The 12629-nt window shown below is 47.9% G+C and overlaps 1 protein-coding gene and 1 pseudogene across 1 annotated transcript; one reads left to right on the forward strand and one right to left on the reverse strand.

Moving 5' to 3' along the window:
- Positions 1 to 1165: 1165 nt before the first annotated feature.
- Positions 1166 to 2726, forward strand: LOC136487008 (E3 ubiquitin-protein ligase EL5-like). Its single transcript, XM_066484107.1, has one exon. The coding sequence runs from the start codon at positions 1341 to 1343 to the stop codon at positions 2559 to 2561; it is 1221 nt and encodes a 406-aa protein (XP_066340204.1). The 5' UTR covers positions 1166 to 1340; the 3' UTR covers positions 2562 to 2726.
- A 1259-nt stretch (positions 2727 to 3985) lies between these two features.
- On the reverse strand, positions 3986 to 8877 carry LOC136487009 (SEC12-like protein 2; annotated as a pseudogene).
- Positions 8878 to 12629: the final 3752 nt, after the last annotated feature.

Below are 12629 nucleotides of genomic sequence, written 5' to 3' on the forward strand. Positions count from 1 at the left end.
TATTATAAAAGTAATACACTACATACCCCGACCGAGTTTACAAAATAAACGAACCGACTTGACACGTGATTATGAAAATAAAAGGCCATTATGAAATAGAACACGCAAGCCAGAGACAATTAATTTTGTTCTAACTTTTAGATATATAGCTTTTGCTATGTACCTAAATATACATTATGTCTATATACATAGTAAAAACTACTTTCTCCATTCTAAATTATAAGTCGTTTTGATTTTTTTGGTACATCCATTTTGTTATGCATCTAGATATAATAATATATCTAGATACATAGTAAAATAGATGAACAAAAAAAAGTCAAAGCGACTTATAATTTGGAATGGAGAAAGTATGTATCTAGAAAAACTGGAACGACTTATAATTTAAAATAGATGGAGTACTTAAAACTTACTTGATAAATCAGTTGATTATGGCCCCATTCGCTGGTCTGAATCTTGACTGAAACTGGTTGAAAAACACTGTTCTGGTTGAATTGTTGTGAGAGAAAAATACTGTTCCGGCTGAAAAAATAAGCCGAACAAGTCGAATATGGGTAAGCCGAACGGGACCTATGTCAAGAAGAAATGCTTTTCTTTCTTTTGTCCAATAATTTTCATTAGTTAGCTTTCTAATACCTGAAAATCATCTGAAGAAAGAAAAACAGGATGGGAGAGAGAAACCGAGGAACAACCAGATAAATATCCATCACGGTTGCACACTTATATTTACGACTATATCTACTATTTAATTTAAAAAAAGATTAAATACAATTTTTCTTTCATTTATCAACAGTGAATTATAGAGTTACTTTAAGAAGCTATATCTACTTTAAGAAGCTTGGTACGGCATCTTTGATTATTTAGGATGAAGTTTGCATGAAATGGCCATGAAGATCTCCAAGATATGTTTAAGGAATTAGACATATTGTAAATTATATGATTAATGCGAGAAATAACTTTATTATGCCTTGTTACGTGTAAGTGTTTCCCAGATTGTATATATATGGTCATATAATTGTGTGAAAGTTGAACTCTGGAAAAAAAATCGTTGTTTGATTATTTTCATATACATCTAGCACGAACATGCATAGTCCAGCAGTGTCACAATCTCCGTTAAAATCAGTTCTTTTTACAAACACAAATTTCCATCGAATCATGAGAAATATATACTACACTACACTAAAAACCACTGCCACTTTTCACAGGTCACCCTTCTACCACATCATCAGCACGCTAATAACAACACATTCACATTGAAGACTAGGCAAGGCCGAGCTGAGCAGTGCAACCACACACACCGCGTCTCACACGGTTGAGCCATTGAAGCGCGTCAAGGCGAACCCATGGCGCCGCCGCCGGAGGAGGAGAAGCCGCTGCCGCGGCCAGAGCCAGAGCCAAAGCCGCCGAAGGTGCCGGAGCCGCCGAAGCCCAAGCCGGCGGGGCCGTTGCCTGAGCGGGACGGGGACGGGGACCCCGCCGTCGTCGTCGCCACCACGTCCCCGCCGGCGGACCTCTTCTGCGCCGACACCTGCTCCGGCGCATGCGCTTACTTACCGCACTGCCAGCCGTCGCCCCCGCCGTCGTCGCGCGGGACCACCTTGCACCTGCGCTCGAGCCGGCTCCCCACCCCGCTCATCGCGCTCTCGGCGTCGCTCCTCGCCGTCTCCGCGGTCCTCCTGCTCGTGCTGCTCATCCACCGCCTCGTGGCGCAGCGGCGCAGGCGGCGGCGGGCGCGGGACGCGGCGCTGGCGCTGGCTCACCACGGCGAGGAGGGAGGAGGGGGCCACCAGGTGCTGGCTGGCGCGGTGGCGCAGGAGGTGGGGGAGGAGGAGGCCGGCGGCGGCGGCGGCGTGCACCACGTGTGGTACATACGGACCAAGGGCCTCGACGAGCGCGACATCGCGGCCATCGCCGCGGTGGTGTACGACGCCAAGCAGCGCCGGGGCGGTGGCGGAGGGGGCACCAACGGCGACGACGGGGACGGGGACGACGGCAGCTGCGCGGTGTGCCTCGCGGAGTTCCGGGACGGCGAGACGCTGCGCCTGCTGCCGCGGTGCGGCCACGCGTTCCACCGCGGGTGCATCGACACCTGGCTCCGCGCCCACGTCAACTGCCCGCTCTGCCGCGCGCCCGTCCAGGTCGCCCTCGCCGCCTCCGCCAACAATCCTAGCGCCGCGCCGGGCGCGCCCGCCGCCACGCCGGGGGCCCGGCAGGAGAGGAATCTTGTTGGCGCCGTCGGTGGCGTTCAGGCGACAGAGGAGACCGCGCGCGGCGGCGGCGTGCCGGACCGCGCCGTCAGGAGGGCCGCGTCCATGGTGGCGCTGCCGCGGCGGGCGTGGCCGGACGTCTCGATGCGGGCGCCGGCGTCGAGCAGCGGCCGCGAGGAGGACATGACGGGGCTCGGCAAGATCAGCCGGCTTCTCAAGTTCTCGGACGCGCTGGAGATGGCCGGAATCGGGGTCGAGCGGTCGGTCTCGTTTGGCGCCGGGAGCTGCCAGCGCTTGCCGCCAAGGTCGGGGCCCTCGGTCGCCGCAGGCGTCAGCGCTGACGAGACGTCGCAGTGAACTGGTTGACGCCGACGATGAGGTGATTGGATAAAAGTTGCAGCTTTGGGAGTTGAAGGTTGGTGTTGGTTTGCAAAGTTTTGTGTGGCACATGGGAAGGTAAAAATATCATCTTTCCATGTTTCGTGTAAAATCACAAGTAAATAACTCGTGAGTTTGTGCATATACTGCGGAGCGTCAGAAATTGTAAATAAGAATTCTTGACAAAAGAAGTTGTGTGCGAAATCAGAGAAAGTAAGTACGCATACATGTGTAACATATAAAAGATCACTCCTGTTCGTCCTGGGTACAGAATTTCTGAAAGATATGGGTGAACTGAAAGCATATGTTGCTCAAATTTGGCCCACTGATCTCTAGTTTCTCTGTATCCATCATGACCCACCATGACCTTTAATTCTCGTATGTCTATGATCTTTAAGCTGCTGCTGCCTGCAGGAATAAGGACCAAACATCAGTCTCAATCTTGTTGAGATTCAGGTGCAGATTGCAGGCATCACCCAGATAAACTTTAAAGGAGATGAATTACTTGTGGATGATGCCAACTAGGCAATTTGTTCTGTTCCCATCCCAATACAGAATGAATTGGATGCTATCCCAATTCCCAAATCCCAACCCTATTCACCGAAAGTAAACCCAAGGATTGCATTGCACCTGAAGGCCTTGTTAAATTTGCCTGCCGAGGTCAGGATTCTGGACGAGAAGTTCCATCGGACAAGCCATCTCACCTGCCTTGCCATGTCTCTGTCAGGGTAACACCTCATTAAAAATGATGCTTCTGTTTGCAATGCTAATGGTGTGAGGTTAAAGTAGGCAGGGTTGGCAGTTCTTCCCAGTCGCCTCTCAAGGCAGCCAGTAGTGTGCATCAATTATTTGGACCGGACGGTTGTTGTAGGTCGTTGTTGGTCATCAAATGAGATGTGGATGCTGCAGTGCGCCTGTGCTGCTGGCTGTGGGTGAAGGCGTGAAGCTTCTAGGATGGAGTAAGAAACATAGCAATCACCTTCAACTTTTGGCATCGGGGTGCAGAAGTGACAAATTTTTTCTTGTAAATTCTTTTAGGTGTACCTCACGATTCTTTTAGGTTGATTCAGGATAAGGTCATGCACACCGCACATCAGACCCTTTTGAGATGTCCGTTCTTGAAGCAACCTTTTGGTCTCACCGCGTCAGAAGATCATTCAGGAGTATCGTCTGACCGTAGTGCACTGCACTGCTGGGCACACGCGTAGTATTAGACTTAGGGATAGTGACAACGGTGACACCTTTGAGTTCAGCAAACATATCATAGAACAAGAAAAACCGGCAAACTGCTCCTTGATTCCAGCACAGAGAGGTGTAGATCATAGTGTCACAACTCACAACACCCTTTTGTCATCCAAACAAAAGATTGGTCATCACATGTATATAAGCACCCAGAAGCTATGTGCATTTCAAATATTTTTTGTACATATTTAATGCGCTTACCTAATGAATTGTTTTTGCATAAAAAAATAAATTGTTTCTGAACTCTCCATATTGGACTCTTGAGACAATCTCCTTACAATTCATAAGTGCAGCATGAAGAAACATTGTTACAGATGACTATCACTTGCGACCATCAACTTACAAAACTTTGACAACAGGAGTACATGACCCTTTTTACTACAAACATGACAGGGCTCAATGCCTTTTGTTGTTGTCCTTGAGAAAAATAATGAAGTTGACCTAAGTCCAAAACTTGTTCAATCTCTGAAGCAATACTACTAATATGTCCAGTAGAGTAGATCAGTCAGGGCTGAACAGAAATCTATCTCAACGCGGCAACATTGCCAAAATGTCTTCTTTGTGCTGCATACAGTAGTACACCAAAATTGCAAGAATAATAACTAGTGGCATGGGCCATACGCTTGTTCCTGTCAGGACACAACCATCCATTTTTTTAGTATAGGGCTTGCAGGGAGTGGCTGGAAAAAACAAATCTATGAATTAAAGATGCAACATACCATTGCTCTTTGGGGACCCAACATATGTCACCCTTGCAGTAGAGTCAAAGGAAGTTGACAGCAATGTTCTGAAATGATGTAAATCAACTACAATGAGAAATTTCATTTTTTGTTTAGATTCATCAACTCGAAGTTAAAGATACTAACCTTGAATCCTGAGAGAAGGCCAGTGTAGTAACAATACCAAGATGAGCCTTTTTAACTGTTACAAGGGTCCTCAACTCCTCATGTCTTTTGAGCCAACTATGATGATGCTTCCTTCGATCGTTCCACTATAAACAAAAGGCAGACAAATAAAATTCTCAAGAAAATACATCAATAGTATCTCCACAAGATGATTAATAAATAAAACCAAGGGGATCTTTCCAATCTCACATCGCAAGAAGAGCACCATTGGGTGACACAGCAAAAGCTGAAATTGCCTCACGAGTTATTTTCTTTGATCCGATTCTCGTCCATGAGGTAGTATTCCAAGATACTATTTTTCCATAATCACCTAAAAAGCAATATTATTCAGGTATTGTACGACCTTAAGCTTGTTGCCTAATTCAATTTGTAACTAGGTCAAGTTCATCTTAATGCCACCTTGCATCGCTGTTATAAATAGGACGTGACTGTTGTCAGTCTTATTACAGAATCTGCAGAATCCAAATATTTCCCCCTGGAAATGTACAGATCAAAACTCTCTTGAAACAAGACACGAAATCATTAAAATAATGCATTTCGTCCAAGAAAGGAACTCACTGCTTCTCTTGGCAGACTAGCTACAACTTCAGATGACTGCAAATCCCACACTCTACATGGGCCACTGCTCCTATTCACAGCAAGAAACTTATCGTCGGAACTGAAAGCATGGACCAAAGCAGAGGAGCCCATCAGTATCGCACAACCAATATTCAAGTGGGAAGAGAGTTTAATGGTCATTTATTCACCTGATGGTAAGATCCTTAATTGATGTTTTAGTATCAGTTTCTGTGAGAACAGATGCCATGGCAGGCCACTTGAAGACTCTTAGATGCCCATCCTACAACAGAATAGAAAGAAACGAACATGTCAATAACCATAAGATTTCAATACCAAAACAGAAGCTCCAAGAGAAACAAGAAAATCACATATGAACCATGACAAAAACCTCAAAGCACAAATGCAAGACCATACTGATAAGTAATCTACTTAAATGGAGGCAAACCAGATTTGCCTTGTTATAATGTAAAAGCAAGATTAAATATCAGTGCTCAAAGACTGTTCTGCCAGTAGGAAACAACTATTAATAGATAAAACTTATCGAAACTGATAAGCATATCTTTGCTTTTAACGACAAATTATGCTCAATGTTTTCAAGGTAGTAAGGCGAGGCGTGGCGACTGACTACCGCCTTACGCTTAAGCGACTAAGGCGTGAGGCGAGGCGACGCCTTAACATCTTAAGGGAATCTTAAAAGAGCAGCTTAGAGTGGTAGATAATGAAGAAAAACAAAAAGGAAAAAGGAAAAAGAAAGGAGAAGGAGCAAGTAGTCTGGCCCAGCCCACCAGGCAGCCCATATACCCCTCACCTTTGACCTTCCTGCTCCATCTTTCGAACTCCCAATCCTCTCTCTCCAGCACCTCTCTCTCTCTCTCGTTCTCCACTACCGCTCCGCCTCCGCCCCTCTTTGTCTCTTGCTTCCCTCTCTCCTCCAGATGTGCTGCTCTTCTTGCTTGATAGACGGAGGAACAGAAGGGCTTTGGACGCTGCAGCTCGATGGAGGAACAGAGGAGGCAAGATGTTGCAGGTCAGCGCCGATTGGGGGAACATGGCCGCAGCCCGCACAGGCGGCCGCACGGCTCGGCGGCAGGCGGGCAGCAACTTCTCCCGTCGGTGCGGGAGAACGCGTCCGCACGGGCGAGCTGCGGCTTCTGGTTCCCCTCCCGCTCTCCTGCTGGTGAATCTCCTGCGCGCCCGCTCTCTCTCCCTCCGGCGCGCTCTGTTTCTCCTGCGCACCGCCTTACGCCATGGTGTGGAATCCCCGTATGGCGCCCGCCTTGCTCGATTTCGACGAATCGGACACCAAATCGACGACTTCCGGACGCCATGGTAGTAAGGCGGACGCCATACCAATCTGAGGCGAGTCGTCCGCCAAGTCGTCCCGCCTGTAGCGCCTTGCCGATTAGGCGACGCCAAAGCGACGCCTTAAAAACATTGATTATGCTGATGGCGCAAACATGAATAAAACAAGGACGTATCATAAAAAGTGCATCTCAAGAACTACTTAATGTTATTTGGTATCTCCATACGTTACAGACATAAACTGAAACAATTTCATTCAGAACTGCACTGGCTGTACTTTCTAGCCAAAGATTTTTGTACCATGTTGACCACGAAACAAGAATCTCTTTGCCTAAAATTAACAATATACACCCACCTCTTCAGATACCTCAACTCACTATCAGAATCCCCCATACATACTATTGTACTTGTACCAAATGATTAATAAGTTGCCAAAACGAGCTAATTGTTTGGCTACATTAATCGGTACTAAAAAATGTTGCTTATGATGACCATACTATGCAGTATACATTTTTTCTGCATGATGCCATGAAGGATATTAATTTTAGTACACCTAGAAATTACCAAGCTAACATATCTTTCTAGGCATTTTTTTCCATTTATGATGTCAGACTCAGAAGAACAAATAAAGTTGAAAGTTGGAAACTTAGAATGCATTCCAATCTAGGTACTCGAAGCGCCTATAGTTTTCCCTTGGGACAAAGTCAAATAGGAAAGGAAAATAAAAAGATGCTAACTAAACCTACCAACAATAATTACAAAAAAAAATGGAAAAAGTACACCATATTAACTTACCTCACCACCGATGGCAAGTATTGAACCTTCTCCACTGAAGGATACCGACAACTGCAAACCAACATCTTTGAGCTCCGCTAAAGCTTCCCGGTCTGGCTCCAAAGCCAGCTTCTGTGGTCCCTCTCCTTCCTGTGATTCCCATCGATACAACCTACATGAGTGTTTTCGTAGTTAAAATTATGAAAAAGCAAACTTTTCAACCAAGTTTAATTATTTATTTACTGTTCACAGGAATACGAAACAAGACAGAATTATCCTTTCTAGAATATAAGATTATGGCGAAGCATATAAGGTACATTTTGTAGCTGATACTTTCTGAACCACAAACACATCTATACTGATAACAACTAAGAAAGCCCAAATATGCTCCATGTTAGACCGCAAAAATTAGATGGTAAGGGATTTAATTACTAAGGAAACAGGAAATAATCAAGCACGCCCATAATACCACCTTTTACTAGCAAGATTCAACAGTATATAAGCTATCTTCTTGAATAAAATGGCTTGGGCTATATACAAGGCAATTTGCAAATACCTTCACTTCAGGCTATGTCACTTGTTACTAGCAAGATTGCAAATACCTTCAACTTCAGGCCATGTCACTTGTTACTAGCAAGATTCGACATTACATGTTATTTTCCCGGATGGAGTAGTCTATATTGAATACCACCCATTAGGTGGTTATCTAGACTAGACAATGGAGGGCACAAATGTATCACATTCGGATCATTTATGCAGATCAGAATTCAATACCAACCAATACATTAGCCAGGCTACTTTGTTTCAAAAAAACATTAGCCAGGCTACAGGAGCAAACGCAATGCAGGGTACAAACTCAAAGGATATGATCCGAGGGGCCGAGGGGGCGATGGGGCGAGGGCGCATACCTGCAGCCGTTGGGGAAAGCGCAGAACACGCCATCGCCGCGCGGGTGGACGGCCATTCTGTACGGCACCTCCTCTCGGGTCTTCACCTCAACCACCTGCCCACCACCACGGAACGCCAAATCAGCACGGGACACTCAGCCGCACCCTAGATCGGAGCGGGATCTGGGAGGACGGGTCGCTCACCGTCTCGGGGGACAGGGCGGCCGGCGCGGCCTCTTCCCCTGCGGCGAGGGCCGCCACCACGATCTTGTTCGGCACGCCGCTCCGGCCCTCCACGCCGCCGCCCCCGAGCACAGCCATCGGAGGCGAGGGAGAGGAGGGGGAGGAGGAGGAGGCATCCGCGTCCGCCTCGGCGGCGGGAGGGTCGGGCTTGAGGATGTGGGCGAGCGGGAGCCAGGCGGCGCAGTAGATCGGGAAGCCGTAGGACTGGCTACCGCCGCCGCGAGTCGCCATCGCGCGGAGAAGGGGAGGGTGAGGAGCGCCCGGGTGCCGGAGGGAGGTGGGACGGTGGCGGTGGCCGCCGGTGAGGAGGTGGGCGCGGCGGACGGTGGAGGGGAGCGCGTGTGTGGGGCTGGTGACGGGAATATTAACGCGGCTTGTGTAAAGTTCCGTCTGGGTGGGTTGACCACTTGACCTCCAGAAGAGATGGGTTTTCTTCGCTTCAAAGTTGGGCCGTATAATCGAAGATTTTTTTTGGTAAAAAAAATGTAAGATTCGTATAATCGAGTATATTTTTTTGAGTGGTAATAAAATAAATAAAATATTGCTAAAAAATAAAATAAAAAATTAATGTACTAGTGATCGTAAACTTGTCATGGTATATACCCGTTAGGTGTACAAACTCTTTGTAAGTGGCCTTTAAGTAGTGCACCACGCATCCATATTACTTCGTCAACGTTTTCATCGACATTTAATCTCTCCAACATTTAATTTTTTCATAAAATATAAAACCTCTTTTTTCTTCTGCTACAACAGAAAACAAAAGTGTGTGGGATTTGACTACACATGGATGAGAGGTTTTGGGATTTGCCTACACATGGATGAGGGGTTTTGCAAGGGCGACACACTCCCACCACTTCCCAGCCCCGCGGCTGTTCTCGCACCCATTGCTTCTGGAGCTCCTGCTGTGCCTCCACAAGCGGGGACCGCCATAGCCACCGCTCCTGCTCCCACGCCGCGTTCAAGCACGACAGCGACCCTGATCCCACCTCATCCTCATGAACGCCAATTTACCGATGGTTGAAGTTGCGGCTATGGTGATCGGTGAAGACCTCCTTCATCGTGGAGATGCTCGCGTCGTCGTTGTTGTTCATTTGAACGGTGCGGCTTCTAGTCTTGCTATTGGCCCTCCTCTGCTATCTACTCTGTTGGGCGCTTCCTCTTCCTTGGTCCTCCACCTCCACCGTCTAGTTCATCATGCGCTCCCTCCTCATCCTTCACAAGGATGCTGGCGCTTGGGCTGCAGGCCTGTCGATAAGCTTGTAATGTATGAGTACATCTTTACCTCTAACTAAAATTGTTGAGCGAAGAGTTCTTCCAACCCATTTTTTATTTGTAAAATACACTTGTGCCCTTCATATTATTTCGTATGTGACATAAACATATGACCTGTGCTGGTAGAGCCATGTTTTACGCTTGAACTTATCAGTCCGGCTTATCAGCCAGGCTACAATATTTTTCTCTCACAATAATACAACATCAGCAGGTTTATCAGCCACAAAAACTATCAGCCGAAGCGGAACGATTTGTATCCAACGATGGTACGGAATGCGACTTCAAGACGTATGGGGCCAACGTGCTGCACAGAGCTGTAGTGACTCCTCTCAGTGCGAAGGCCACACGCGCGCGTTCAATTTCCAGTCTTGGGATCGGTCGAGTGTGGCACCAGGTTTACCCCCTAGGGAACCATACGACGTGTATGTGGGTAATGTGTGTGCATGTGTGCTCGTTAGACACGTTTCGAGATTTCTGGGGCAGTCCACCGTATTTGAGCGTACTGTCAATATAAGGGCCTATTTGGTAGGGATTCAGATTCATTAGATTTAGATTTAAGAGCTTGGATCCACTAAATCCGGATTTAGCAAAATGGTGGATCTGGAGGCTAGATTCATCATTTTGTGGATCTCCTCAGGGAAAAATAACCCACCATTGTCACTGATTACACAAACGTACCCCTTCATTCTTTTTTCTTTCTCTTCTTCCTCCCGCGCCTTTCTCTCTCCCGTGGAAAAAAACACCGCTGCTCCCTAGGAGCTCTAGCCGCGCCGGTGGGGGGCCAGGCGTGTGGGGCTGGCAAGATCCAGCTGTGGGCGCCCGGCCGCGGCCTCCTCCTGCTCTTCCTCCACGCCCTCACCATCGTCTTCTCCACGGCCGGCTGCTCGAGCTCCTTCATGGCGCCCGCCACGCCCTCACCCGCAACGAGCTCCTTCGTCTCAAGTGGGTTGCGCGCCTGGCTGCGCTAGCGCCGCCCCTCCCCAAGGCAGCCATGCCTGCGCCACCCCCTCCCCAGGGCGGTCGTGCCTGTGCTGCCCCAACCCAAGCCGGCGAGGCCGTCCACGGTCGTGAGCAGGCGAGGCGTGCATGCGATGCACTCTGCTCTACTCGATAGGAAGAGGAGGAAAGAAGAGCTGACGTGCGAACCCAGGTTAGTAGTAAGGCAGAGAGAACACTAGAGCCCAAGGGCAATTCTGGCCATTTCAACGAAAATGCCCTTGCGTGGATCTGGAGCTGCTGCATTAGCCAAACAGTTTTTGGTGGATCTCATATCCACGGTGGATCTAATCCGCGGTGAATCCCAGATCGAGATTTACTTTTTCCGTGGTGAATCCCTGCCAAATAGGCCCGTCTATAAAAGACTTAGGGGGCATTTGGATAGATGGTGGGTAAGGGAAATGGAAATATAGTAGGATATGGAGAGGTGGGTTGTGGATTGGGAAAAAGATCGGAGGCCCAGTCTGTTGTTTGGTTACAATCGGTTTTGGGTAAGGGTTAAGTGGGCCCCATGAGTAAATAAAAAAATGAAACCCACCTTATCCATTCACCAGGATCAGGGAACTGCTAGCGCCCGGACGTCCGATCTGGGCACTAGCGTCCGGACGCTGGGACCTTCGTACCGCACCTCACCCCATCCCTCGATCCCGTCCGCCCCCCGCACGGAACGCCCCCCTCCCCCCACACAGAATAGTAGACTCGATCTCAACCAAAACAACAGAGCAAACAACGGAGCACCTCGTGGTGGCTCGTTCCGTCCCGCAGGCGCCGCATCTCGCCATCCCACCGCACCGCCCCGTCCCATCCCCCCGCCGCGCTCCGCTAGGTGCGTCGCATCCTCACCGCGCTCCCATCAGAAGTATTACTTGTTTGCAACATCAAACAAAGCATGATACGAGATGCAACATCAGAACAAAGTCTACTGCAATATTAGAACAAAGCTACTACAACAACAGAACAAAGGTACTGTAACGCGAGATGCAAGATCAGAAAAAAGAAACTAATGCAACAAAAAATATTACTTGTTGCAACACCGTAACAAGGCTACTGCAACAAAAAATAGAACAAAAAGCAAAGATGAGAAATCAAACATCAGAAAAAAAAACTAATGCAACAATAAAAAATTACTTGTTGCACCAGCAAAACAAAGCTACTACAACAACAAAGAAACAAAGCGCAATGCGAGATGCAACAATCAGAAAAAAAGACTAATGCAACAAAAAAGAATACTTGTTGCAACATCAAAACAAAGCTACTGCAACAACATAAACAAAGCGCAATGCGAGATGCAACATCAGAAAAAAAACTAATGCAACAAAAAAGAATACTTGTTGCAACAGCAAAACAACGCTACTGCAACAGAGCTCACCGGAACCCTAGCCACCACGTCGTCCCTCAGATCCACATCCAGAGGAGGATGGGGAGGAGGAGGAGGAGGAGTAGGAGGAGAGCTCAGATCCAGAGGAGGATGTGGAGGAGGAGGGCTCATATCCAGAGAAGGACCCACCTACCTCGCCGGAAGCCGTCGCCGTCGTCGTCTTCTCCAGTGGCATGGAGGTCACGGAGGGAGCGAGGGAGGGAGGGGCGGCTGGCTAGTGAACTTAGCAAACTCCGAGAGCTTGTAATTTGTTGGAAGAGCGACCAAATTATACCACTCTGGATATGGGCGTTTGTACAAGAAGGTCTGCCCTTTTGGCTTAAGACCGAACTGATTCTTCATCATCTCGGTCACTCTAAGCAACAACTCATCAGCATTTGAATTTGGATTTCTCTGCAATTGCTGACCCATCTGTGGACTAAAATTTCAGGTACCTTGATACTCCAGATTTGGAATCATGTGAAGGGTATTGTAATCTGTGCCATAATGA

Source organism: Miscanthus floridulus, chromosome 10 (genome assembly GCF_019320115.1).
Source record: "Miscanthus floridulus cultivar M001 chromosome 10, ASM1932011v1, whole genome shotgun sequence".
NCBI classification, from domain to species: domain Eukaryota; kingdom Viridiplantae; phylum Streptophyta; class Magnoliopsida; order Poales; family Poaceae; genus Miscanthus; species Miscanthus floridulus.

Coding starts and splice junctions, on each gene's coding strand:
- LOC136487008 (XM_066484107.1), top strand. CDS start 1,341: ATGGCGCCGCCGCCGGAGGAGGAGAAGCCGCTGCCGCGGCCAGAGCCA.